Source organism: Nomascus leucogenys, chromosome 16 (genome assembly GCF_006542625.1).
Source record: "Nomascus leucogenys isolate Asia chromosome 16, Asia_NLE_v1, whole genome shotgun sequence".
Lineage (NCBI taxonomy): Eukaryota > Metazoa > Chordata > Mammalia > Primates > Hylobatidae > Nomascus > Nomascus leucogenys.
Window position 1 is genome coordinate 19913627 of NC_044396.1, and position 26600 is coordinate 19940226.

At 35.3% G+C, this 26600-nt stretch overlaps 1 protein-coding gene across 1 annotated transcript in view; it reads left to right on the top strand.

Annotated features, from left to right (window-relative positions):
- Positions 1-26600, top strand: part of MMP16 (matrix metallopeptidase 16) — a 285399-nt gene that overhangs the window by 238241 nt on the left and 20558 nt on the right. The window contains exons 7-8 of the mRNA XM_030794891.1: positions 4155-4293; positions 22922-23072. Of these exons, the coding sequence (XP_030650751.1) occupies positions 4155-4293; positions 22922-23072 (290 nt within the window). The remainder of the gene's footprint in view (positions 1-4154; positions 4294-22921; positions 23073-26600) is intronic.

A 26600-nucleotide genomic window follows, 5' to 3' on the forward strand; every position in this document is an offset into this window, starting at 1 on the left:
GTGGCTTGGCAGAGGAGGGCCCAAAAAGCAACTGGTCGTTGCTAGAAATGTTCAGTGTGAACATGTGACACATTTGTAGATTTATGGAAAGTTGTTAGTGTGAATAAATGAATCTGTGTATCAGAAAGAAGTAAAAGTAGATCAGTTCTACTGATTAGTTTTTTTTTGTTTTTTGTTTTGTTTTGAGACGGAGTCTCGCTGTATCGCCCAGGCTGGCAGAGTGCAGTGACACAGTCTCAGCCCACTGCAGCCTCTGCCTCCTAAGTTCAAGCAATTCTCCTGACTCAGCTGATTAGTTTTTTAAAAGGATCCCGAAAACAGCAATTTCTACTGATAGTAGATCATTAACATCATAATTTCATATTCAGACAGTAGGCCTTTTCCATATAGTTCTCAGCAAACAAATATGCCTGTCACAAGCCAGAATTTTAAAGGATATAAAAGAATAATAAACAGAATTTCCCCGTATGTTACTGCTCCATGGTGTACACTATGTGAACTTATCTCTGTGAACTAAATGATCTGTCTGGGTTCTATGCTACATGGAAAATAAATCTACATGTAAGACCATAAGTGCTTGTATCTTAAGTGAAATTTTGGTGTTTAAGTAGGAATTCCAGTTTGGTAATGTTTAAGTACTGTTTTTTCCACAAGTTGACTTTGCAGACAGGCTAGTTATGGTTATTATTTCCCCTTCCACCTCCTTCTATAAGGGCCAAACCAAAGAAAGAGAGAGGGAGAAGGATAGGGAGAGGAGAAAGAGACAGGAAGAGGGAGAGAGAAGAAAACAAAGAGGGAGTGAGAGAGGGAAGGAGGAAGGAAGGAAGGTCAGAAGCTTGAGGCAACATACAAATAGCAGATTTAGAGATCCATAAGGGTTATTCGTCTTTCTTTCCCTCCCCATCTAAAACAAAAACCAAACTTATGTTGTTTAGAAGGGTGGAACCAAATGTATTTTTTTCTTTATGGTTCAAAGACCTTTAAATATCATACTTTCCTAGAAAGCAGAATATGTACTAAACATCTACCTTTTCAAATAGAATTTGTATGTTTGTATGACCCCTTCATAGCTTTTATAATTTTTAAGTGAGAAAACATCTTAACTACAACAGGGAAAAAAAACTGAGATGTAATTTTAAAACATTGTCTTCTAAAAGGATCATTACTTTTACTTTGCTCTTTTCTCTTCACATTTTGTTTTCTTTAAAGAAATTTATTGTGCACCTATTATGTGTAAGGTCCTTTTCTGGAAATAGGGGACTATATCTAAACAAAAGACCAACATTCTTGCCATCAGAGAGCTTATATATTTAGTGGAGAGAGAATGAACAATAAATTAGTAAAACAAGTATTGTATAAAACGACTATAAATGCAGTGAAGGAAAATACAACAGGAAAGGGAGGTGAGGAGATCCAGCAGACCTGTGTGAGTGCAGTGAGGAACTTCAGTTCTAGATAGCATGGTCAGGGAATGTCTCACTTATAAGGAAAATTTGCACAGAGACCTAAATACCGTTTTAAGTATCCTTTCTCTATGAATTGTTCACAAATCTTATTTCTGAAATGGCAATCTATAGTAACCATGACATGAGTTTACATCCACTGTGACAGATGCTTTCTAAATTATTTGCACCACTGCTCTCTGCTAAACTGAGGATAAGTTGAATAGAGGCACAACCTGAATATCTATAATTTATATGACTCTGCCAAGGCTGCTGTCAACAAAAACCAGTGGAATTCATCTGCAGTTTCACATGACCTTCTGAATTTTTGCAAATTGACTATGCTTATCTCGAGACAGAACTTTCATTTCTCCCCTTATTAGGAGCAAGTTGGGGTTGTACTCCTATCTGCAGACTGCAACATGTGTCTGTCCCGTGAAGCCACTGGCTCGGCTCCATATGTGGTGAGATTATAGCAATGGGAAGGGCTTTTGTAGGAAAAACTGGAATGTAATCCAGGTTTTTTCACCAGATTTCCTCCCATTCTTCAGCTTGGAGAGCTTTCTGTTTCATATATAGTCATGGTCAGTTATTTCTTTATCAGAATCCATTTGTTTATTCATTTCTACTAATTATTTTGGCATATACATTACGATAACTTAAGAACACTTTATTTGGAGATTGGCAAGGTTTTAACACCCAGTTAGAAGCCATTGTTATATCTAGACAAAAATTATGTTTTTTCTTTTAAGTGATTAGAATGTCACTCACATATTTTATTTGCAGTGAACTCCTGATTTTCATGCCCCTGTATATTTATCTGAATCAATCTTTATATGAAATTGTATTTGAAAATCTACTGCATATGGATCAAAACATTATTAATCCAGGCCACCTAGCACCATGAAAATTATCAAGAAAAAGAGAAAAACATTTTTTATAAATTGGTTGGAATGAGATACGTGGCTGGAACTGACACGTATAGCTGACATCCAAAGAGGAAACAATGAACAAGAGACAAAAACTGTAAACAGGAATATGAAGAGGGAAAGTAGAAAACTCGTTTCAATATAATTTTAACAATAATAACAACCAAAAATGTTGGTACTAGTCTGTGCCAGGTTCTCAGAAAGTTCTTTGTATCTTATACAGTAATCATGCTATAAATTAGATATTAGTTTGTACTAACTCAGTGACTAGTATATTGACCAAGGTGACACAGTTGTTAGGCGACAGAACAAGAATTGCATATGAGCTTAGAGTCATTAATTAAGCTATTTCTTCCTTTTTAAAAAAATAACAGAAGTTGGTAGAGAAGACAGTGCATGATAACTAGAACAAAGTTCAACTATTAAAGGCTCTTAAGACAGTTCATATTCGGACTCTCTTGGGTGAAAGAAAGTTCATTGTTATCATATTAACTGAAGTCCAAGAATCCTCAGTAGATTTTGTGTGTGTGTGTGTGTGTGTGTGTGTGTGTGTCTCTGTGTGTGTGTGTGTCTGTGTGTGTGTGTGTGTGTGTATGAATATATGAGTAATTGATAAATCCTAGAAAGTTTGGTCAGGCTAACATATTGTTAGCCAAAAGCATGAGACGGTCCTAAAATAAATCACTTACATAATATGTAAGTTGTATGAAAAGAGCAAGAAAGAAAGCAAATAATTAAAATGGAAGTATTTTTGTGATACATACTTGTCTAAATAATGGATATACATAACTTCCAAGTGAAATATTGCTTATATGTACAGAAATTTAAAATAAAGTGAAATTTTAATTGTATTAAAATCAATTTTTAAAATACAGCTAGTTTTTAAATGTTAAAAAACTGAGTAGTCTTTCATTTATTTTCAAATTTTCAATGGAAAACTACTTAGTGTCATCAGATGTATCTTTTTTTGGGTTTGAAGGGTTTTTGTTTTGGATTTTTTTGCCCTTAGTAAGTATTATGGTGAAACATATTGTGTGTAGGCCAGTTATTAATTAAACAACTTTATAGAAACCTGCTATGGGTCAAGTCATGTGTTCTTCACTAGAGGTAAGAATGAATAGACACTTTTCATATAAAATGACTTGTGCTATGATTGGATGAAGTACAGGGTATTACTAGAGCAGATAGGAAAGGCAATTAACCCAGACTAGAATCCTCTGTGATGATTTATTTTTTTCAAAATAATTTTGCCTATTTTTCTTGCATAAAGTTATCAGCCAAAAATACATTTAATGATGAAAGAGGGCTCTACTTTATAACTATATGAGACAATAGGCATAACAGGGGCATACAGACAGGTATGGACTCTCTATTTCATTCTCAACATGGTAGGTGTGGAGATCTTGCATATATCTAAAAATGTTAGGAAGCATGCATGGCCCTAGCACTGCTCTCACATTCAAGAAGCTGACATATCCACAAATCTAGCAGGGACTTGTCTGTACTACCTCCATCTAGAAAGCCCTGAAGAAAATGTAAAATGACAAGATTCAGTATGTTGACATTATGTTTTAAATCACACTGTATGGCTTAGACATTAAGGAGTTTACTACAAAAATTTTTGTGATCATTGTGGTCAAGTTGTTTAGCTCTTTCTCTGACTGATTTAGTGTAAGACAATAATAAGGAAACCAGCTTGATTTCAAAAGCGTCCAGCCATTGCGCCGTGAAATGCCAGGGAGGCCTACATGTTTGTTGAGAGATGCCTTTGCTTGGTTTGCAGGACCAGTGGTTTTGGCGAGTGAGAAACAACAGGGTGATGGATGGATACCCAATGCAAATTACTTACTTCTGGCGGGGCTTGCCTCCTAGTATCGATGCAGTTTATGAAAATAGCGACGGGAATTTTGTGTTCTTTAAAGGTAAGGATGTTTTCCATATCTGGCTATGTTGTATTTTAATCATTTTGTATAGGGCCCTGTGGTACACACAAGAGTGATGAAATGAGATTAGATAGCTAAAGGATTTAATGAAATAAACTATGTTAACTAGAAATATAAATGAAATAAAGATAATTTTCATTTTTTATTTTATTTGTTCTCATACGGTATTCTCATGTCAGATTTAAGAGATATTCTTTCTCTTAGAACTTTTAGATTTGACTTAAAAGTACCAAAAAAAGATTAATACATATATAGCCATTTCTGCACTGACTAAAGGTTTGTTTGTTTGTTTGTTTGTTTGTTTGTTTGTTTGGAGTATTTGGAGTTGCTCGCTGGTTTTAGGCAATAAAATCTATTACACTCCTATTTTCATACATAATCTCTGAAATTTTACTTGATTTAATCATTTATGTAAACAGATTCTAGTAAACTAAGAAATAAAGTCAAGGAGTTCTTAGAATTATCCAATTATCAGTATCATGAAATTTATTGTCTGTTATTTATCTGAGTGCCAAATTTTAATCTCACAAGTCCTACCAACTGCCTGGCATGCAAAAGTAAGATTACCTAATGAAGTGAACTTAGGCAACTGCCTATTATTTTATTCTCAAAACTAGTTAATATTCAAAACCACAAATCTTATATCTGTGAAGGAAAACACAGGGACAAGAGGCAGATTGAGTTGGAGGACTGAGGGAATTGTGAAGAGAATGTATTTGAGCTGAAGCTGAGGAGAACTAGAGTGTAAAAGTTTATGGTTGAACATATTACCCAAGAGCCTAAAGACCTGAAAGTAAGCTTATACAGGAATAGAGATTGAGGAAAGGAAAAGGGGGATCTTTTTTTTTTTTTTTTTCGAGAAGGAGTCTCGCTCTTTCACCCAGGCTGGAGTGCAGTGGCGCGATCTCGGCTCACTGCAGGCTCCGCCCCCCGGGGTTCACGCCATTCTCCTGCCTCAGCCTCCTCCCGCGTAGCTGGGACTACAGGCGCCCGCTACCTCACCCGGCTAATTTTTTGTATTTTTTGTAGAGACGGGGTTTCACCTTGTTAGCCAGGATGGTCTCGATCTCCTGACCTCGTGATTCGCCCGCCTCGGCCTCCCAAAGTGCTGGGATTACAGGCGTGAGCCACCGCGCCCGGCCGGAAAAGGGGGATCTTAATCCCTCAAAAAGCAATTATTCCCAGAATCAAACTAAAATAATGCTATGGTGCTTACAACAGCAATTTGTGAGGGTAGTGAAAACATGGGATTTGGGAAACACTTGTAATATTTAAAGTGAGGCTCAAACTACCTATATAAAATGAAAGTATATACCTGGACTTTATCTTTACAGATTGCTCCTCAAGAAAAGAGACAGTTTCGTACATTAGCTGTAAGAACATGATAATTTTATGGCCGTGTTGCCAACCTTGAACACTTACTAGCTGTATCAGCTGAACAAGCTACTCAATTCTCTTTGCCTCAGTTTCCTAATCTGAAAAATGGAGTTTGTATTATTCCCCATCTCAAAATGATTTTGAGGACTAAATTAATTACTACATGTAAAGTGCCTGGCGTGTATAAGCCCTCAATTAATGCCAGCTATTGCTGCTGCTGCTAGTAAGATTGCTATTAATTTTCTTGCCCTCCTGCTGTCTATAATAAGCATATAAAAAAGTGGCGGTGCACCGCACCACAGCGGACAAAGCAAGGATACCACCTAAAGGCTGTGAATCTTAGCGACATGATATTGGAGGGAAATTCCCCTCTCCTACACCCTTCCTGGGTCCCATGAGTAGTAGCAACAAAAAGAAGGGCAGGTTAAGTTCCGACTAGCCTTCCACTTGGGGACTGTCCCAGGAGGCCCTGTCTCCTCACAGGACCAGTAGTGCTCTCTGAGAAGAATGCCTGAGGCGAAACTGCCACAGTCATAAATTCGTGTTCTGACAGCTCTTTATTGCCTCGGGGCCTTCTCACTTTTATTCGCTTTGCTACTTCTCACTCTCTTGTGGCATGGCTAGCTCCTTTTCATCTTTCAACAGCCAGCATAAAAGGTATGTCCTCCAGTGCCCTCCCTGCCCACCCTATGTAAGTAGTGCCTTCTAACTTGCACAAAGCATTTGTAAAAGAATTGAAATTACCCACAGCATTCAAATGGAAATTTCATGAGAGATGGAACTTGTTTATATTTTCCTGCATATCATTTTATTTTCAGTTCCTAAAGGTGTTGGGTGCATAGTAGGTGCTCAATAAACATTTCAATAAAAGCAATATCACTCAATACTGATTTGACTCAGTATGGTGTTTCTTATGGTATGGTGCTTACAACAGCAATAATTTCATCTTTTGTCCCAGACTTTTCTAACCACCAGAATGTTGTGCTTGTCAGTGGTCTCTTCTGGTACATTGTCAACCTCAGGAAATGCCTACTCTAATAAATTTTGTCACTTTGAGGACCCTCACTGTGGCGACTCTTTCCTCCAGTTTACTCTTACCCTCAAATAAACCCTCTCAAAACCCAGCTATGACCTGTAGCTCTCCCACTCAATAAAGCATTGATTATTGAGAAAGAGTCAGAAGTTCTGGGTGTTCCCAGTGAGACCACACTCTTCCCTAGACTCTACCTCATGACTGGCAGGAGAGGAGTGAGAGTCCTAGCACCCTGGGCTTCTGAAGTGAAGTGACCCCCTCCACTACCCTCACCACAACAATCACAATCAAAATATTTCTCCTTGACTCTCTCTTTATAGCCCTATCACCCTCAAAAGACCAGAAAACCACATCATTCCTCATCCCACGTGGTCACCCCATTTTGCTCTATGGGCCGTGAGGCAATCTCTGCCCCTTTACTAACAGTTGATCCCCTTCCCTGCATAACTTGTGCACATACCATCTGACAAACCATATATTTTAAGTGTTTATCTGTATCCTTCCCACTAGAATATCAATCCCATAAAGGCGAGGTCTTCTTTTTTTTTCTTTTACACTGTTTTATCCCCAAAATCTTAAACCGGGCTTTGACAGACTTTTTCTGTAATGACAAAATAGTGAATATTTTAGGCTTTGCAGCCCATGTGGTCTCTATTATATACCTTTCTTTATTATATACCTTTCTTTGTTTTTTGTGTGTGTTGTGTTCTAACTTTAAAAATGTAAAAACTATTCTTAGATCATGGGCCACACAGAAGCAGGCTATGGTCATAGTTTGTTGTCTTAAACAATACCTGGAATGTAGTAAACACTCAATAAAGATTGATCGAATGAACCAAGAATAAGATTCAAGCCCCAACCTGTACTTATAGCCATGTGCAAGCTGGTCTCAACCTATACCAGCCATACTAGACTGTGATTTACATTACTAGTGATTTAGATATTATTCTTCTTTAATTTACTCTTTTATTTAGCCTCTTTGCCTTACATTATTTATCTTTGTTTTCTTCTTCTCTCTCTACAGAAATCATCTTTTATGTTTTTTTTTCTTCTTCTAATCTGTGCTAGACAATTATTATATATTTGAGTAGCTTTGTCTTTTATTCCCCTATTTAACTAAAGTCCATGTTTGGATATAAATGTATTTAACTATGTATTTCCTAAAGGTACTTAGGTATTAATTATACCTAAAGGTATTAACCTTGTTTTCATTTTACATAAGTATTTGAAGATGTGGATTCAACTATATGTATAAATGAATGTTTAGTTATAAAGTATAACTATTGTGTTCGTGATATAAACATAACATGTCCTATTTATTCAAACTTTTATAAATCTTAAGAAGAATGAAAAGCCATTAGATACAATTAAAAATTTATATTTTGGTGTAATTTAGATATTTTTTGAACTTGGGCAAAATTATATGTGCACATGTACATCATATGAAGTGGGAGTTGTCAGTATATAAATTATGAAAACATAAAACTTGTCCTTTATATATGTGTCCAATTCTATATTCTGAACATAATCTTACTGCTTTTTGGTATGTTAAAGTATGGTAGATCAGAATATAATGTAATATATTACATAATAGTGTACTATAATGGTAGATTCTGCTTCCAGCCAAGAAGTAATAATGGGGATCAGATTTATCTTTCCTCCTGAAAACAAAGAAAAAATTGACAAATTATGTTAAAATATGATTTTCAAAGACACTGGGTATCAAGAAACAGGGGACATTGAATCCTGAGAGTCAGGAAATAAAGGGAGATGAGCCCTGAAATTACCATAGCTTCCCATCTGAATAATTTACAGGCTGCGGCACAACGTAGGGGAACCCAGGAAGAGCTCAGAAGACTTTCTCAGTTGAAGATACAGAGCTGAGAGTTCAGGGAGAACAAGGTAGCTTCAGTGCACAGGAGAAAGTAATGTAGAGGAGAGAGCTACACAAGATGGCCCAGAGATTAGCAGATGGATCCCCATACGTATTGGAAAGAGTATTGGTCAGCTCATGTCTATAAGGAAACTACTCAAATCTAGAAAAGGAACCAATCAGTTGGAACAAAAGGAGAAGTGCCTGACACTCACGGAGGGCCATAGTACCTGCTGCCCCCCAACCACCTGTTCATAGGCTTTGGATAGAGTATTGAAAAGGGCCTTACCTCAGTAGTGGGGAATAATTATCCTAGAAATATCCCTGCTTGAATTCCACTTAACAAATCTTCAAAGTAAGACCTGAAGCAATCGAATGGTTTCCAAATAAAAGTCCTAAAACAAAGCTCAAGAATATTTATAGGGATACAGAGATACTGACCGAACAAGGTAAAATTCACAGTATCTTGCATACCCCCAAAAATCAGGAACAAGACAAGGATGTTTATATCAGGTCTGTTCAACATTGTAACAAGTTTTATCTGGTGAAATAAATAAAAAATATTTTAGATTGGAAAGAAAGAAATAAAGCTGTATTTATAGACAATCTGATTGATGTAAAACAGAAGTAAAACTGTATCCATGGACGTAGTTGTCTGTGTAGAAAGAGATAGGATTGCAGTCAACCAAAAAGCTTCCAGAATTGATGTGTGTCTCTCAAAGTTACAAGATCTAAGAACATTAGTAAACATTTAATTGTATTTCTATATATTTTCAATAACTGGAAGGGTCTGAGATTTTATCTTATTTGTAAGCTAATAAAAGCCTATTAGCCTGCCTTATGCTCATGGATGTTGACAGAAGACATGAGATTCCTGAGTCAGAGAAAAGGATGGAAATCAAAAGCAGTAGCCGTAGTATAGTCATCTGTACTTTTTCCCTAAACCCCACACTTTAAAAGTGTGATACTAAAAGGAGGTGACACCTTACATGAAATTAGTCTCATTGCAAGAAAGGAATAATGAATTAAAGTACCTAAATTTTCTATAATTAGCAATAAGCCTGCCTAAATTTTTCACTGAAGGGAGATAGTTTCTTTATCATACTGGACAGTAAACAGACCTTTCCTTTGCGGTGAAGGGAGACACTGTATCCATAATCCCAGTTTTGGAAATGGATTCTAGAACAAAGGCAGTCAGTGCTTGTGCTCTCAAGACAAACTGAAAAGCACAAGACCTATGAAGAATTATCTCCTATCACATACTAACAAAGAACAATAAGGAATTGAAAATTTAAAATAAAAGGCCATTTACAATTGCATTCGAAAACACCAGATACTGAGGGATCAATCTGCAAAAAAATGTGCATGACCTCTACATTGAAAACAACAAAACAGTGCTAAATGAAAGTAAAGAGGCCTAAATAACTGGACAGATATGCCTCATTCATGGGTCAGAGGGCTCAGTATTATTACAATGACATTTATCACCAGATTTATGTTGACATTCAGTGCAATCCCGATCAAAATACTTGCAGGCACTTTTGTAGTAATGGTCAAGCTGATTCTAAAATTCATACATACAAATACAAAAGGCCTAGTATAGACAAAACCACTTTGGAAATACTAGTTGATTTTGACTGAGTAAGGTGGCTCACGCCTGTAATCCCAGTACTTTGGGAGGGAGAGGCAAGTGGATCACTTGAGGTCAGGAGTTCAAGACCAGCCTGGCCAACATGGTGAAATCCCAACTCTACTAAAAATATAAAAATTAGCCAGGTGTGGTGGCAGGCTCCTGCAATCCCAGCCACTCGGGAAGCTGAGACAAGAGAATCTCTTGATCCCAGGAGGCAGAGGTTGCAGTAAGCCGAAATCATGCCCCTGCACTCCAGCCTGCATGATAGAGCAAGACTCTGTCTCAAAAAAACAAAGAAAGGAAAAAGAAAATACTACTTGATTTCAAGTCTTACTTTAAAGCTATAATAATCAAGACTCAAAACATATATGGACAAGTAATTTTTAACAAAGATACATGTAAAAAAACAAAACAAAACAAACCTCCAATTCACATCCTGTACTATACGAAAATATGGTCCTAACCTAAATGTAAAGGCTGAATCTATAAAACTCCTAGATGAAACATAGGATACAAAAGTTTGTGACCTTGATCTGTGCAAAAATTTCTTAGATATCATGCAAAATCATAATCTATAAAAGAAAAATTGATATATAAGACTTAATTTAAAAATTCTACTCTTCAAAGACACTTTTAAGAGAATAAAAAACCTCAGATTAGAGTACATTATTTGCAAGCCAAGTATATGATGAAGGATTTTTATTCACAATATATAAAGAGCACTCAAAATGCAATAAAAAGAAAACAAACAACTCAATAAAAATGAACAGAGTATTGAACAAAAGCTTTACCAAGGATCATAGATGGATGTCAAATGAGCTCATGAAAAGATGCTTTACATTATTAGTCATTAGGGAAATGTAAATTAAAACCACAATGAAATACCACTACACACCTGATAGAATGGCTAACATATAAAAGACTGACCATACCAAGTGTTGGCAGGATTATGAAGGAACTGTAACTGTCATATATTGCTAATAGAAAGTAAAATTGTATACTCTGGAAAACATTTTGGCAGTTTTCTTTAAAAGTGAAATACACAGCTACTATATAATCCAGCCATTTTACCCTTGGTATTTTCCCAAGAAAAATGAAAACATATGTGTAATAAAAGACTTCTACATGAATATTCGAAGCAGCCATATTTGTGATAACACAAAACTGGAAATAATTCAGATATTCTCAACAGGTAAATGAGTAAACTGTGATATATCCATAAAATGGAAGACTATTCAGCAATAAAAAGGAATGAAATACTGATTCACATTACAACATGGATGAAACTCAAAATAATTTTGCTGGGAAATAATTCAGACAAAACAAGAGTACATACTGTATTATAGCATTTGTATTAAATTTTAGAAAATATAAACTGATCTATAGTGATAAAAAGTGCCTCATTGGTTCCCTGGGGACAGGCAAGAGTTGAGCGTGAAGAAAACTTCTCAGAATGATGAAATGTTCATTTTCTTGATTATGTCAATACTTTGATAGGTATGTACATATGTCAAAACGTAATAAATTATACACATTAAATTTATTGAATGTCAGTTATACCACAATAAGACTGTTTTTTTAACAAGAAGCTTTACTAAGTGCATAAATTTATGTTGGAATCAATTATGCAAATATTTCATACATTTAAATATACTGATGACATAGGTAGTACAATTTGATTCCTTCATTATTCCAGAGGATGTTAATTATGAATATCCAAATTAATACTATTTCAGTTTTAGTTTCTTAGTTGAGCCCTTTGACAATCAAGTGCAATGTACCCTCATAGCTGAGAGGCATTCATTCCCCGGCAACTTTCCCCTCTACGTTAAAGTTTTAGTATTTTGACAATAGTAGAAAGAAAATTTAATTAAGTCTTAGTAAAGAACTCATCCACTTACTGAAGAAATTTTATAAATATTCTATGATCTCAATTTAATTTTAGATGCTATAACTTATAATGATTATAAAGTATTCTCTACTAAGTGGTTATCTTGGAAATAACTACCAAAAAAATTTTGATGCCCACATTTTGAGTAATTTTGCCACTGTTATTTTATATTGTTTATCTTTGTTTTATTTTTGGTCTGTAATTTCTCATCTTATTTTTGTTTGTTTTTAACTTATGTTTTCTCTTTGTGTCACATTTTGTATCAGATCCCTCAAGTTTTTGTGACATGATTATAGGTACAAGTAAGTAGACAAGTATTTTAGATACTTTTTCTTTCAACCTCACATGTATAGACGTATGTGTGGGGGTGGGTATTTTTTTGTTGTTTTTGTTTTTTTAAAGAAGCCAGTGTATAATGTCTCCCTTCACTGATTAAGTTGCTTGCTGTAAGGGCTGTTGAGTGAGAGTGTAGATGTACAAACCCATAGGGCTTTCTTACTGAAAGTCAGCCAGCGTTATGGTTTGGTGTATGTGACTATCACTTAGCACCATTTACAGTTGTGATGCCTGAATAGACCCATTTATTCCTCTATTTGATATTTAGTAACACTGAGTCGTTCTACTTTATGCTCAAACGTGTTTTTTTTTATTATTTAGAGAGACCCAGAAATAGAAAATGTATCACACCTCGAGGAAGTAATACGGTTTTTTTTCCAGCAACTGAATGTACTCCACACTTTGTGCTAGTTAGCTATCTTTCCATCACTCAGGTATATCCCATATAAAGAGTAACAATTTGTAAGCATAATCAAGCCAGGTGTACATTCTTCATTACTAGGCATGTTAAGACTGAATGGTTATGAGATAATAGTATCAAAAAAGCTGTCTTGAAAATTGAGCTGGTGCAATCTCTTTCAAGAATTGGAAACAAATTTTAAAACAAAGATGCTAGTGTTGTCAGAATCAGTAACAGTCAAAATAAAATCAAGTAGCTGAAAAGTTGTCTCAAAATTCAAATTGTTGCTATCACTTAATAACTTTAAGCAGTACTGATTACCCTGGTTGGCAGTTTCATTTCAAGAGACACAAATCACTTGTGGAATAGAAACTAAAATATATGAGGCAGAAAAGAGGACGGCAATAAAATTTGGGAATAAAAATGGCATACAGAAGATGTGTATCAAAAGAGAGGAGTTGTCTAAAATACTTGATGCTGGAAAATGGCAAAGAAAATAACTGTTAAGAAATGGTTTATATGAATTTAATTGTTATTTTATTTCAAATGAGTACTCATAAACAGGCAATTTCTTTATGCTGCTCACAAATTCTTTTTCTTGAAAGGTTTAGGGAGTGTTCATGAAGTTCATTTGAGGTCGAAATACATTGTTTCTTACATAGTACAATAAATAGGTAACCTAAAAGAAATATTTTCTATAAATAGGTGAGTACAATGATTATTTATTTCTTTATAGGATATAACAGAAAATTGATGTATAAAAAATTATACTAGATTAAGGAATTTATATTTAGTAGTCTTGGTATATGTGAAAATAGATTTAGACCAAGCGAATAGTGCTATTTTTTGAATTATATTTATAGAATTTTAGTATTAATATTTTATGTTGACATGCTCATCTAAAACATAGGTCCAAATGTTTAATATTTGAAACTCGTATTGCTAATATACCTCTACTTATTAAAATGATTAAAAACTCTATAGTATATTTTTATTATGTCTATTTTCATTTATATTTAAAGCTGCAATATTTTCCTGTCAATATTACTTGTGTATCTAAAAGTTTTCCTCATTTTCAAAAAGTGTTGTAACATCACTTTGTTTGTTGTGCCTCGTAGAGTTCCCCAGGAAGCAGACACTGAGACCAAGTTAGGAGGTTGAGAGGTTTGTCAGGGAAGAAGGTAAATATATGAAAGATTAAAGGGGACAAGGCAGGATTAGCGGTAGGTAACAAAGTCTTGGTGAACCCGATGCCATGCTTCAGATCAAAGAATGCCTCTTAGAGGATTTGCCTGCAAAGCAAAAATGGCCAGGCTTTAGTACTCTGCTGTGCTCAGTCTTTGGTGGGAGGCTACTGGAGAAGAGTGTAGCCTTGGCCCAACTGATGCATCAGACCCAAAGGCACTCAGCTGATGATAGTTTCTTTCTCTAAGGAAGACCTGAGCTGCACACCTCAGCGGCAACCACACTTGCATAAGCATTCAAAATTCTCTGCTTACTAGATAGTATTGTGGAATCTGGAAAACAAAATGCTGCTAACAAAAAGTCATATGATCTCAAGAGTTGGGCATTTATTCAAATTTCCTGAGCAACCTACCTATAAACAATATAGAAATTAAAACATATTCCAAATAGCTCAAATAGAGATTAGTGTTACTTAATTGTTTATTATTGGTATCATTTATTTATTTAAGTAGGTGATAAGCAAATTTGATCAGTGAAATACTGTGTCATAACCATTTATTGGGACACCCTGAGGCACCTACAGTGTGAGTGTATTTGATCTCATTATTTCCCGAATTCCAAGCGAGCATTAAGTTAGCATCGTACGTACAAATTATGAAAGGAAAGCTCAGATTCATGACTTGCCCAGGGTCTTACAGCTGGTTATTGGTAGAGCTGTCACCCCCTAGTTCTGACTTCAAAGCTATTGAATGCCCCATTAAATAACATAATCTAACAAATAAAATATTGATTCTTTATAAAAATGTTTTAAATTCCCTGATGTTTTCTCAAAGAATATATAAATGTTGAACAGTAATCAGCCCAATAAACAATATTTACTGACTATTCTACGCACAGACTTCTGTGTTATGAAGAAAATCAAACCATTAAGGAATTTGTTTTCTAATCTTTCCTGTAAAAAACTACATAGTAAATACTTTCTGCTTTGTGGACCATATGGACTCTGTCATTAACTACTAAACTCTTTCATTGCAAGTTAAAAGCAGCCATACCCAATATGTAAATAAATAGGTGTGGCTGTTTGCTGGTAAAGTGTTATTTACAAGAACAGGCGGCAGCTAGTGGTCCTCGTTTACTGACCACTGTTGTAATAGAAAACACAAAATATAAATATATGAATAGTTTTGAGGAGACAAAAATACAGTGTTTTTTTAAAAATTTTTTTAGTAATAAGGCACAAAGGATATCTCACTACTCAGGATACAATGAACAAGCATGAGCCAAATACAGTGGGTTAGTTAATAAACACTCCCATTAAAAATGTTAGGTGATTAGTTGATAAAGGAAGGAAGAAGCAGGGAATCATTAGCAATTCTGAAAGCCAGAGTGTGAACTTGTTCTGTTTTGAAAGTCAATTTTGCATAGTAAGATAAGCACTGAATCAAGAGGCCTGGACCGCAGTACAAACCCATTAGAACCTGGTGCTGTGGCTTTAGACACACGACTTCTTTGACCTGTAAAATAAATGAATGCGTTAGGCTGGATTATCAGCCACTTTTCTGATCTGGTACATCTGAACAATATAATGCACTCCCATCATTAACAGTGGCTCAGTTCAAGGGAGTCAAAAAGCAGGTAGAAATCTTAACCTCCAGAGTAAGCACTGTCCTTCTGAAAAAAAAAAAGTTATTAGATACTGCATGTTTCCTGATAGGAACAGCATTTAATTTAAAAATTTTTGGGGGGATTATTTGTTTACTATCTATTTTCTCTGCTAGTCTGTTCCACAAAGACAGGAACTTTTTGTGTTGCCTTCATCAGTGTTTCTGCAGCTCCTAGTTGACTGACAGACTATATAATAGGCTCATAATAAACAGACATTGAATAGGAGAAGAGCTGGATGAATAGATGGAATAGATGGATGATTGAATGTCATCCATCCATTGAATAGATGGATGGATGGATAGATGAATATCATTGAAAAATCACTGCAATAGACGATCTATAAAGTCTTCTCCAACTTTAAACATTTTTAAAGCTATTCTTCCATTTATAAAACCTTTTGGTCTTTAATTCTAACTTGTTGATATTTTCCTCTGCATCCTGCCAAGTACAATGTCGGTAAGAACTAGTTTTTTCCACTTGCTCCAGAATATGTCAACCTCATATGAAATCCAGGGAATACTTACATTCTACCAAAATATTTTCCTTGAGACCCAGACTATCTGATGGTAGGGTAGTTAAAAAACCACCTGTCATATGTACAGTAAAAAAAGCCGAATATAAATCTTACATACTTAACTGAAAAACTGAAAAGTAGAAACAAAGTCATTTCTGTTTTTTCTTCCTTTTCGTGTTTTTTTTAACTATACTTTAAGTTGTAAGGTACATGTGCACAATGTGCAGGTTTGTTACATATGTACACATGTGCCATGTTGGTGTGCTGCACCCATTAACTCGTCATTTACATTAGGTATATCTCCTAATGCTATCCCTCCCCACTCCCCCCACCCCATGACAGGCCCCGGTGTGTGATATTCCCCTTCCTGTGTCCAAGTGTTCTCATTGTTCAATTCCCACCTATGAGTGAGAACATGTGGTGTTTTGTTTTTTGTCCTTGCAATAGTTTGCTGAGAATGATGGTTTCCAGCTTCATCCATGTCCCTACAAAGGACGTGAACTCATCCTTTTTTATGGCTGCATAGTATTCCATGGTGTTTATGTGCCACATTTTCTTAATCCAGTCTATCATTGTTGAACATTTGGGTTGGTTCCAAGTAGTTGCTATTGTGAATAGTGCCGCAGTAAACATACGTGTGCATGTGTCTTTATAGCAGCATGACTTACAATCCTTTGGGTATGTGCCCAGTAATGGGATGGCTGGGTCAAATGGTATTTCTAGTTCTAGATCCTTGAGGAATCGCCACACTGTCTTCCACTAGTTACTGTAAACTAGTTCAACCATTTCAGTTTTTTCATATGAAAATCTTAACTCATCAAGATACAAAAGGAATTGTATAATTGTATTTTCCCAATAAACACTCAGAAAATTAAATGTTGTCACTCATAATTATTATTGAGTTATTTCCTTGAATTCTATGCCACAAACACTCAGCAGGCAAGGTGGTATTTCTTAATTTTGTGAGAATGACTGCTGGAATTCTGTCGTGCAACTTTATAGCAAATGTTTACTGATAAGCTCTCTATTTTGCTTTGTTTTCATAAAGGGAATATAAGTACATTTTTCCTAGTAGGTTAAGAAAAAACAAAAAAAAAGCTGATCGAGCTGTTTTATACAAAGGACTTGATCATTAAAAAGTGAAAGACTGATTATTTCTCCCTTTTGTGTATGGAAAATACTAGACCAACAGTACAGGAAAGTATTTTCAATGCATAGTTTTTATAAACAGCAACAATAACAGTTTTTTAAGTAGAATAATAACAATTTCCTATAAGAACCGTAATTCCTTTTCTTTTTTCACACATTGTCCTCTACTGAAACACCAGAACTACATGTAAACTAAGCTTCTGTGAACCATTTCTCCTGCTCCATGCACCAGGGCATCCTGGTTATTGATGAGCCTAGTGTCTTCACTAAAAAAAGCCTGGAAGAAATTATCATGCAAATGATAAGCAAGTTTAGGAGCTGCAAAAGGAAGTGATCAAAAGCATACTAGAATGCTTCTGCTTGAAAGGGACAACCAACTGAGTTGAGCTGACACAATATGTACCCTAAATAGCTAGCATGAGAGGCATTGAAACTGCATACTCCTAATTAAAAAGGAGATGAAAGGAAAGGATGCAATAAGTCACTGAGGTATAGGCCAACAGGAAACGCCTTTCTTTCTCTTTCTTCTATTGTTTTAAGACTTTCTATTTTAATACCACAGGGATTTGACTAAAATATAGAGCATACTGTGAAACAGCTTTCTGGATTTTCCAACTCACTGACTCTGGCAAGGAAGTGGTCTGGGCCTTTGGGATGAGGTGTGTGAGTGTGTGTGTGTGTATGTGTCTGTGTGTGTGTGTGTGTGTATAATATTCAGATTATACAAGGGCTCAGGGTAAGTTTCCTTTTTTATGGCCATATTTCCAACACTTGGTTAAATATAATCACTTAAATAAATGATTTTTCAGCACAATACCAAGGCATGCCTTATATTTTCTCTTGCTAGTGGTTGTAAAATTTTTCTTTCTTGCTGTACTAACAAGATTCCAAACTAATGCCCTCAATGTTATTTATGTAGCCTTTATTGTGCCTTTTGTTAGATTTTTGATCCTATATTTGAGTAGCCATGTAATATTAAACATGGTTCTTTGCATCAGTAACCATTTATTTATTAAGCACCTACTTTCCAAATACTATATATGAGGTGCTGCACGAAAATAATGCGTTCGATGTAGCGTTTTTCCTCAAGTTATTCACATGCTAGAGTGGGTGGCAGGCTTGTGATTCATCAAGGTACAATGTACTAAGTAATAAGACGAAGGTAAATGCCGGTAATTTGGCAATGTAAGGTGCCCACCATACTCAGATAGGAAATGCTTTTCAGAGAAATCGTGCAAAGCTAAGTTTTGAAAGTGTCATCCTAGTTTCCCATAAATGGAGATAAGTGGAATATAGATGAGATAAGACACCCGTACTGAAAGGAACCTTGAAATGACATATAATGAATTTGGGTTTTATCCTGAATGCAATAAGAAACCACTGAAATTTTTAAACAAAAGAGAGGCAAAAATCAAGTATGCATTTTCAAGAAATCCCTTTATTGACTTTGTGGAGGATAGATAAAAAGGAGACTGGCTGGAGACAGGAAAACGAGAAAGAAAATGTTGAAATAACATAAGCTAGGAAATACACAGGTTTCTCTTAAGTCTCATGGCTGGAAGACAGCATGGTACCATTGGCTAAAGCTAGGGTTCTGGCCAACAGGCTTGGGCTCAGATGCACCTAGCAACTTACATGCTATTTGATTGTTCACAATTTTACATTGAACAGTCTCATTCAGTTAAAAGAAAAATAAACCCAGTAAGGTTAATTGAGCTTATGGGGAACTTATGGTAAGGAGTGGGTGTGTAACAGGAACTCAGACAGCCAGGAACTTGCTACACTTGCCTGCTGGCCCCTCTCCCATTCATGGCTTTGCTCCTTGTATCACTTTTTTTTTTAATCTCTTCTCATTCTCTCTTCTCTTTCTGTCCATCTCTTTTATTCAATTTCTGCCTCCTCATAATATTTGCTTCCTCTGGCCATCTTGGCTTCTCAGGCTTCGTATTATATAAAAATAGTCAATTTCCCCTGCTTAGAGGGAAAATCTCTCGGTGTTCTCTGGGTCATCTTCCCAAGAGAGAGACATGGATGGTTCTGCTTATCTCTGCTTATCAGACGAAGCCAAGTCTCCATAGCTTACTCTGCAGCACAGCATTTTGACTGGCTCTAGTCTTACAGTGATAGTATTACCTTTAGAAGGGACGATGGAAGGGATGATATAAAGGACCATTAGTAAAAAGAACAGCCTTCAAAGGACAGTTATAAGGGAGAGTTAGGAATTGAAATCATCTGAATGTAATGATCCATTAAATACGGAAAATAATGAACAAGGACGTTTCTGATGTCAGCCACAGTATAACTAGTATTCCATCTACCCAAAGAGGGAAAATAAGAAAGGTATTCAGATGAGTTCAAATTTGGACTTTGTAGAAAATCTCATCAGATAACTATAGATACTAGTTGGCTTTCAAGAGATATTTGGATCAGAGATAGTCATTTATGACTACACTTTTTTCTTTTTGCCTTCTGATGTTTTCTTTTACTTTTGTTTTCAACACTGCCTCTTCTTTCTCCTGATGTGCCTCCACTTCCCTCTTCCTTTGTGTGATCTTTTCTAATGGTCATGAATTTCTAGAAGTCCGGTTCTGGTTAATCTTTATCTTCTGTATATACTCGTCCCAGGATAATCTCAACACATCCTAAATTTATAAATGCCACATGTATGCTTGTGTCTTACAAACTTATTTTCAAACTGACATACCTGGTTGCCTACAGGACTTCTTTATGTAGATTATCTAATTGACATCTCAGACTCTTGATTTAAACTTCCAACAGCCCATTCACCTTTAGTCTTGTCTTATTAAATAACACTGTTATTCACTTATCTACACAAGCCAGAACTTGAAGATCATTCTTAATATTATCTTTATCTTATTTCCCTCAGCAATGCCTATCAATTCCATCTCCAAAATATGTCCTGACTTTATTTTATCGTTTCCGTCTCTATTTCTGCTGTGTTGGTCCAAACTACTATCAGAGAACTTTTTGATTTAACTATTCAATGACTTCCTATTTCATTTAGAACAAAGTTCAACTCCTACAAGGGTTACATGATCCTCACCTCTATCATTATACACTCCTATCACACTCTATTCTAGCTTCACAACAAGCTTCTTCCCATTTTGGCATTTATTCTTTATGTTTCTTTTACCTCAAACAATCTTCAGTGGTCTGGCTCCTTTGAATTATATGTCACAGTTGAATAAAGAGATCTTTCCTGCATCTAATACAAAGTAGCCCCAAATCCCATCACTGTCACCTTAATATCCTTTTTTCTTTCTCTATTTGTATAGCACTTTGCTTTCTGAAGTTTTAATTTATTCATCTGTTTGATTCGTACTCACTCACTGATATCTAAGCTTCATGAGATGTTGACCTTCTGGTTCACTTCTCTATCGGTAGTGCCTACAACAGTGCTTCGTACATGTACTAAGTAATTTTTGAGTGAATGATTCAATTAATTCTTGCCAAAGACTCTTGATGGGTCATTTTATTTTCATTCTTCCCTTTATAATCCATTTGTCACCAAAAATCATTTTAAAATATAAAACCAATCACAACCCAACACAAATTTAATCTCCTTGATGGCCTCCAGTACACTCTAAGTAAGATTCCAACTCATTATGTTGATTTTCAAAGATTTTGTACTTGCTTATTACAAATTACTGATCTTCTTTCAATTTGTTGATCATCCCAAACTGTCCTCTGCTCTGAATGCACTTCCCAATATTCTTTGCATATTTATTACCTTCTCTTTCTTTAGATTTTGGTGTATTTCTTCAGAGAGGTCTTCCCTGACCTTTTTACTTAAAGTAAGTTCCCTTTATTTTTTTCTCAACCTCTGTTTTTTGTTTTCTAGCCTTCAGTAGTTTTTCAATTACTGAAGTTATATATGTGTATATTTGGCTTTCATCTGCTGCTTCTGCTGTCATGTAGGATGATCAGGGTAGCGATCAGATTTCTTACCCTCTGCGGTATCCTTAGTACCTGGCATGATACTTGGGATACTTGAAGATACTCAGTAAATGTTGTTCTAACTTAAATGGTATCAAATGGTAGTAGAAGCTCTTGGAGTAAATGAGATTACCCATGGTTACAAACTAGAAACTCCTAACTAAATTTAGCCTAAAGATGTGTGGTTTTTGTTTGCTTATTTTGTGTTAAAAGGGCACATTTTTAAAATTTTTTGAAGACCTTTAGGTATTACATGAGCTATGGTTTATCATGGTCCTTATCTATGGGTGGTTTTGAAATATTGTAGAAAGGACGTTGGGACACCTTACTTTGCCAGATATTAACCCCAGGAGGTGCTAGAGATCCAAGACGATGCTGGATTGTAGAATGTTTCAGAAGCCCCAGGAGAAGAGGACTTGGGGAAGGAGGGAAATAAGTCTTTAGGGTAATGGTTATTTACTGACTTTTATGGAAATATCTCAATATTAGTGGAGATACTGCACTACTACTATCATCCCTAACCTGGCCCCTGTAGTTATTTGAGTTTGTGACCCTTCCTTATTTAGGATAAGAAGAGGAGAGCAGAGAACAGAGTCCTAGGAAACAATAACATTCAAGGGCTGAGTAAAATACAATAAGCCCAGAAAGGGGCAGCTAGAGAACAAACAAAACAAAAGAAAATTGTTTTCTCACAGCTCAGGGAGGAAAGTACTTAAGGTGGTCAATAGTGTCAATACATAAGGGTGGGAAATTGTTTAGTTGGAGGGCATTGGTGACTCCAGAACAAAAAGCTTTAGTGGACTGAAACTTGATAGGCATACCAGAAAGGGAAGTGGTGGGCACAGTCAACCAGGGGCACAGGGAGGGCATGAGGATATGTGCTGTCTGTAGAGAATTGTCAAACATCAATAAAACTGACTAAAGCCTGTCTGCTTTTGTCTCCTTTTTAGTATCATCATGCCATGCTCCAGCAATTCCAAACATGGTTAAGGTTAAAATTTTCCTCCACTCAGTTACCACTCTTAAAGACAGGAATAGAGTTAACAGTTATAAGAGGGCATGAGGTCAAGGGAGGATAAATGTGTAAGACTAGGGAGACTTGTGAACATTTATGTAATCAGAGGAAAGGACCAGCCCAGAGGAGGTGTTTCAATCAAGTAGAAGTTATAATCACTAAGCCAATCTGAGGGCATACCCGTTGCTCAAAATACAGGAATGATTTAGCCTTGAAAAAAAGTAGGACCTCTAATTCTTAGGGGAAGAATCCTTCATCCTAGACTCAGAATTGTTTCTTTATGGCGAAGGTATAGTCTATTTTATTTTTTAAATTCACTCACAAATTTTGGTTATATTATTATATTAATAAATAGTGTTCATTTTATCCACTTGTGAATGATATTTCAAAGATAACATTAATATTCCAGATGAGACAACTAATAACTTATTTCAAGGATTTAATATAATATATATTTAGTATACTTTTAAAAGTATAATATATATTTAATATAATAATTTTAAATGTATTATGTTAATAGACATATTCTAATTATGACATTAAATTAATATATTCTGCATTTACACTTATTCCATACAGGTAACAAATATTGGGTGTTCAAGGATACAACTCTTCAACCTGGTTACCCTCATGACTTGATAACCCTTGGAAGTGGAATTCCCCCTCATGGTATTGATTCAGCCATTTGGTGGGAGGACGTTGGGAAAACCTATTTCTTCAAGGGAGACAGGTCAGTATACACTTCTCATGAGAAAAACAGTTAATTAACCAATGTTTAGAAAATCAGCGTTTCTGGTCTATCAGAGGCATGAGCTGTTGATGAAGAATCCTGGTGGATTTAACACAGGAGTTAATGCATTTAAAAATTGTTTTATATTTCAAATAATATTTAAGATAAATCTTTCTCTAATATATTCAGCTAATGTGACTTTCTTATGAATGTGTATACCTAGCATATGTTTTTTTTTTCATTTCCCCATAATTGTAACATGCCCATAATACTATGTAAGCAGTGTATATACATATCCTTGCATTGCATTTTTTGGGGAATTTTACTTACTTTGTTTAGAAAAAAAAATACTTTTAAGCACAGGATTTTTGTGTTTTCACACTCAAAGTTAAATTTTTATACTTTGTATACAATAAATTGTGAAGACTTCCAAATAATTTCAGTTTAGTCACAGATTCTATTTCTTAAGAAGCCACCATAGTCAAACTATCACTGGGCTAAATACTTTTAGTTTGAAGTATAATATTTTTTCCCAGCTATTTTACTCTCTTATTTCTTTCCTTTTGTGATACTGCTAACAGTGTTCACAAAATGAAAGAGAATTGTTAGTTTAAAACTTATAGTAAGGCTGGGCGTGTTGGCTCATGCCTGTAATCCCAGCATTTTGGGAGGCCAAGGTGGGTGGATCACTTGAGCTCAGGAGTTCGAGACCAGCTTGGCCAACATGGCGAAACCCCATCTCTACTAAAAATATAAAAATTAGCCAGGCGTTTTGGCACATGCTTGTAATTCCAGATACTTGGGAGGCTGAGGCATGAGAATCACTTGAACCAGGGAGGCAAAGGCTGCAGTGAGCCGAGATTGTGTCACTGTACTCTAGTCTGGGCAACAGAGTAAGACCCTGTCTCAAAAACAACAACAAAAAAAATAGAAAAACCTTTACAGTAGCTTTTAGGCAGATATAGCCCTAGCCCTGCCCATTTGTTAACAGATATTACAAATGGAATATATGTAAGTTGAAGCCTATATTTGTATTAATTTAAATAAATATTAAAAAATATAAAAAATCAAATTTGAATTAAATTATTACTAGCTAGCTCACAATGAGAAATTCTTAAGTAGTCTTCATTGGTTTGTAGGATGACTTAAGTCTGCCATTGTACTTCCATCTATGAGTAAATTTTTTAAAAAATACACACATATAAAATACAGGCTTTAATGTCCAACATGCCAGTGTTGAGTTTGCCGTATTATCTTAGCATAGACTAACCCTATGCAATGTCTCCAACTTTAGGAGAAAAGTAAGTAAGTCTATAAACTTTGTTTATTTGGAAATTTACAAATTTTAATTCCAAATGGTTTCAAACAAATGTGTGAACAAAAAGTTGCTGTAATTGGCTTCCATGAATAAGAATGTACACTTTTAAATTTATCCTTTTACTAACTGTGTATGCAATATTCCTATATTTTTCCATAGCAAAATGATCATAGATTTTAATTCATTATAATAAAGCTAGGCTGTGCTATAATGTTTCTCACTAAATCACAAATTTAAAAGATCTATCAAAAAAAATTTGATCAAAGGAGAAGATGCTACTTAAAGCCACAAAAAGTATAAAGACTCTCAACAGGATGTCAATGTAATAGACTATGAAAGAGGAAGAACTTTATTGCCACTGCATAGTGACCACTAATGAAAATAAATCTGCAGACTTATAACATATTCTTTAAAATGGTATAACCCTTAAGGTTGATAAATTCACCAGCTGATTTTATTTGCTTGAATGTACCCATGCAGGACTCGGTACTATACGGAGTTGCAGTTTTTTCTTTTTCTCAAAAAAGGGCAAAAATGAAAGGCTGAGGAGACACTTTGGAGAAGTTAGCTTCTAGGGGACAGAAAATGGAAGCTTCACTTTTATATAACAGTTTAATTAGAGTTTCATAGATAATAATAAAAATGCCCATTTCATTATCAGATAGCTCTTTTTCCCCACAAATGTAGGGATTACATTTAAAATGTTTTCATTCTAAGAATTTAGTACTTATTGGAACATTTAAGTTTAAAGATTAAACGTGAACTACCTTAAATTTGGAAATTAGTGGAGGTTAGATGCCAAAAGTATAGAAGAATAAAGACTATAGAAAACAGGAAAAGGGTTTTTTTAGATCATTTACTCCCCGATTGAAAAGCTACATGCCAAATATAGAAAATATATAGAAATACCTTTATTACTTTTAAGTTCTATTTAAATAACTATGGTTTTATAGGCTTAAAAAAACTGAAAGCAGGATTTCAATTAATTTCTGTGTGTGATCTTATGTAAGATGTCATGAGTTATAGATGTTTTATAAACAGATTACTCCATAGTCATATAATTACATATTTCCAGAGTCAACAGCAGTTATCAATATATTTATTCTAGATTTAAAAGTTAAATGGAAAAGACATTAAACTCTATATCTGAAACAAAAACACAATTTATTTGTCACTTTTATATGAGAATTTATTTTTTATTATTTCTCCCCTCTTCTCCCACTGCCATTTTTCTGCTTACAAAAAAGAAAAAAAATTATGTTAACAGTTTTCTATTTCTCTAAGGCTAAGAGCAAAAAGGATTTTAGTGAGTATCTAGAACTGCTGTAAAAAATTCAAGTCCTTAAAGAGATCAGGTGAATAACGGCTGTAATACTGGGTAAAGCAGCATATCCAAGGCAATAGCGAATGATGAGTATTGCGGTGAGCTGGAAAGTGCAAAAACTCTAGAAAAGCATTCAAAATCAAGATCACTTAAAATAATCTACTAGGCAAACAAAGCACATCTTTAAATTGATGCTGCCATATGTCAGCCCTGCATGTTGTTCACTTCCTACCAAAATCTAGATACCCTCAATTACAGCCCAAGAGTACCCTTCCCTCTCCGCCAAACTGCCTGTGACAGTATGAACATGAGGCAGCCCATTCTATTCTCAGTAGCTCTAGTGCCTGCTTCCTTAAGATTTCTGCACCTGTCCTACCCTAGCACTCATTTCATTCATCCAAAAATGCATTTTGAAACACAAAGTATGTGACATGTGCTAGATAATGAAGATGTAGTAGTAGAAAGACCACAGAGCTCCTAGTTTCATGGCACTTAGACTGTGTTGGGGGAGACAAATAATAAACAGTAAACAAATAAATGACCCTGATAATTTTCACAGTGAGAAATGAGACTCCTGGTGGTAAGGACAGGTTGGGACTTGTGTTGACTTGGGAGAAGGCCTCACTTGTTAAGGGAACACTTGGGTGGGGACTTGAGTAGGAAGACATTTGAGTCATAGAAAGCTATCAGGACAATGTGTTGCAGGTGGATGATATAGTCATGCAAAGGCAATAATGTAGGAAAGAAGTTGGATTGTTCAAAAACAGTGTTGCTAGAGCATAGCATGGTTAAGTGGTAGAAGAAGTCCAACTGTTTGATAGGGACCAGATTTCACAGGGCCCTGTAGCCCATGGCAAACAGTTTGAATTTTATTCTAAGTACAAGG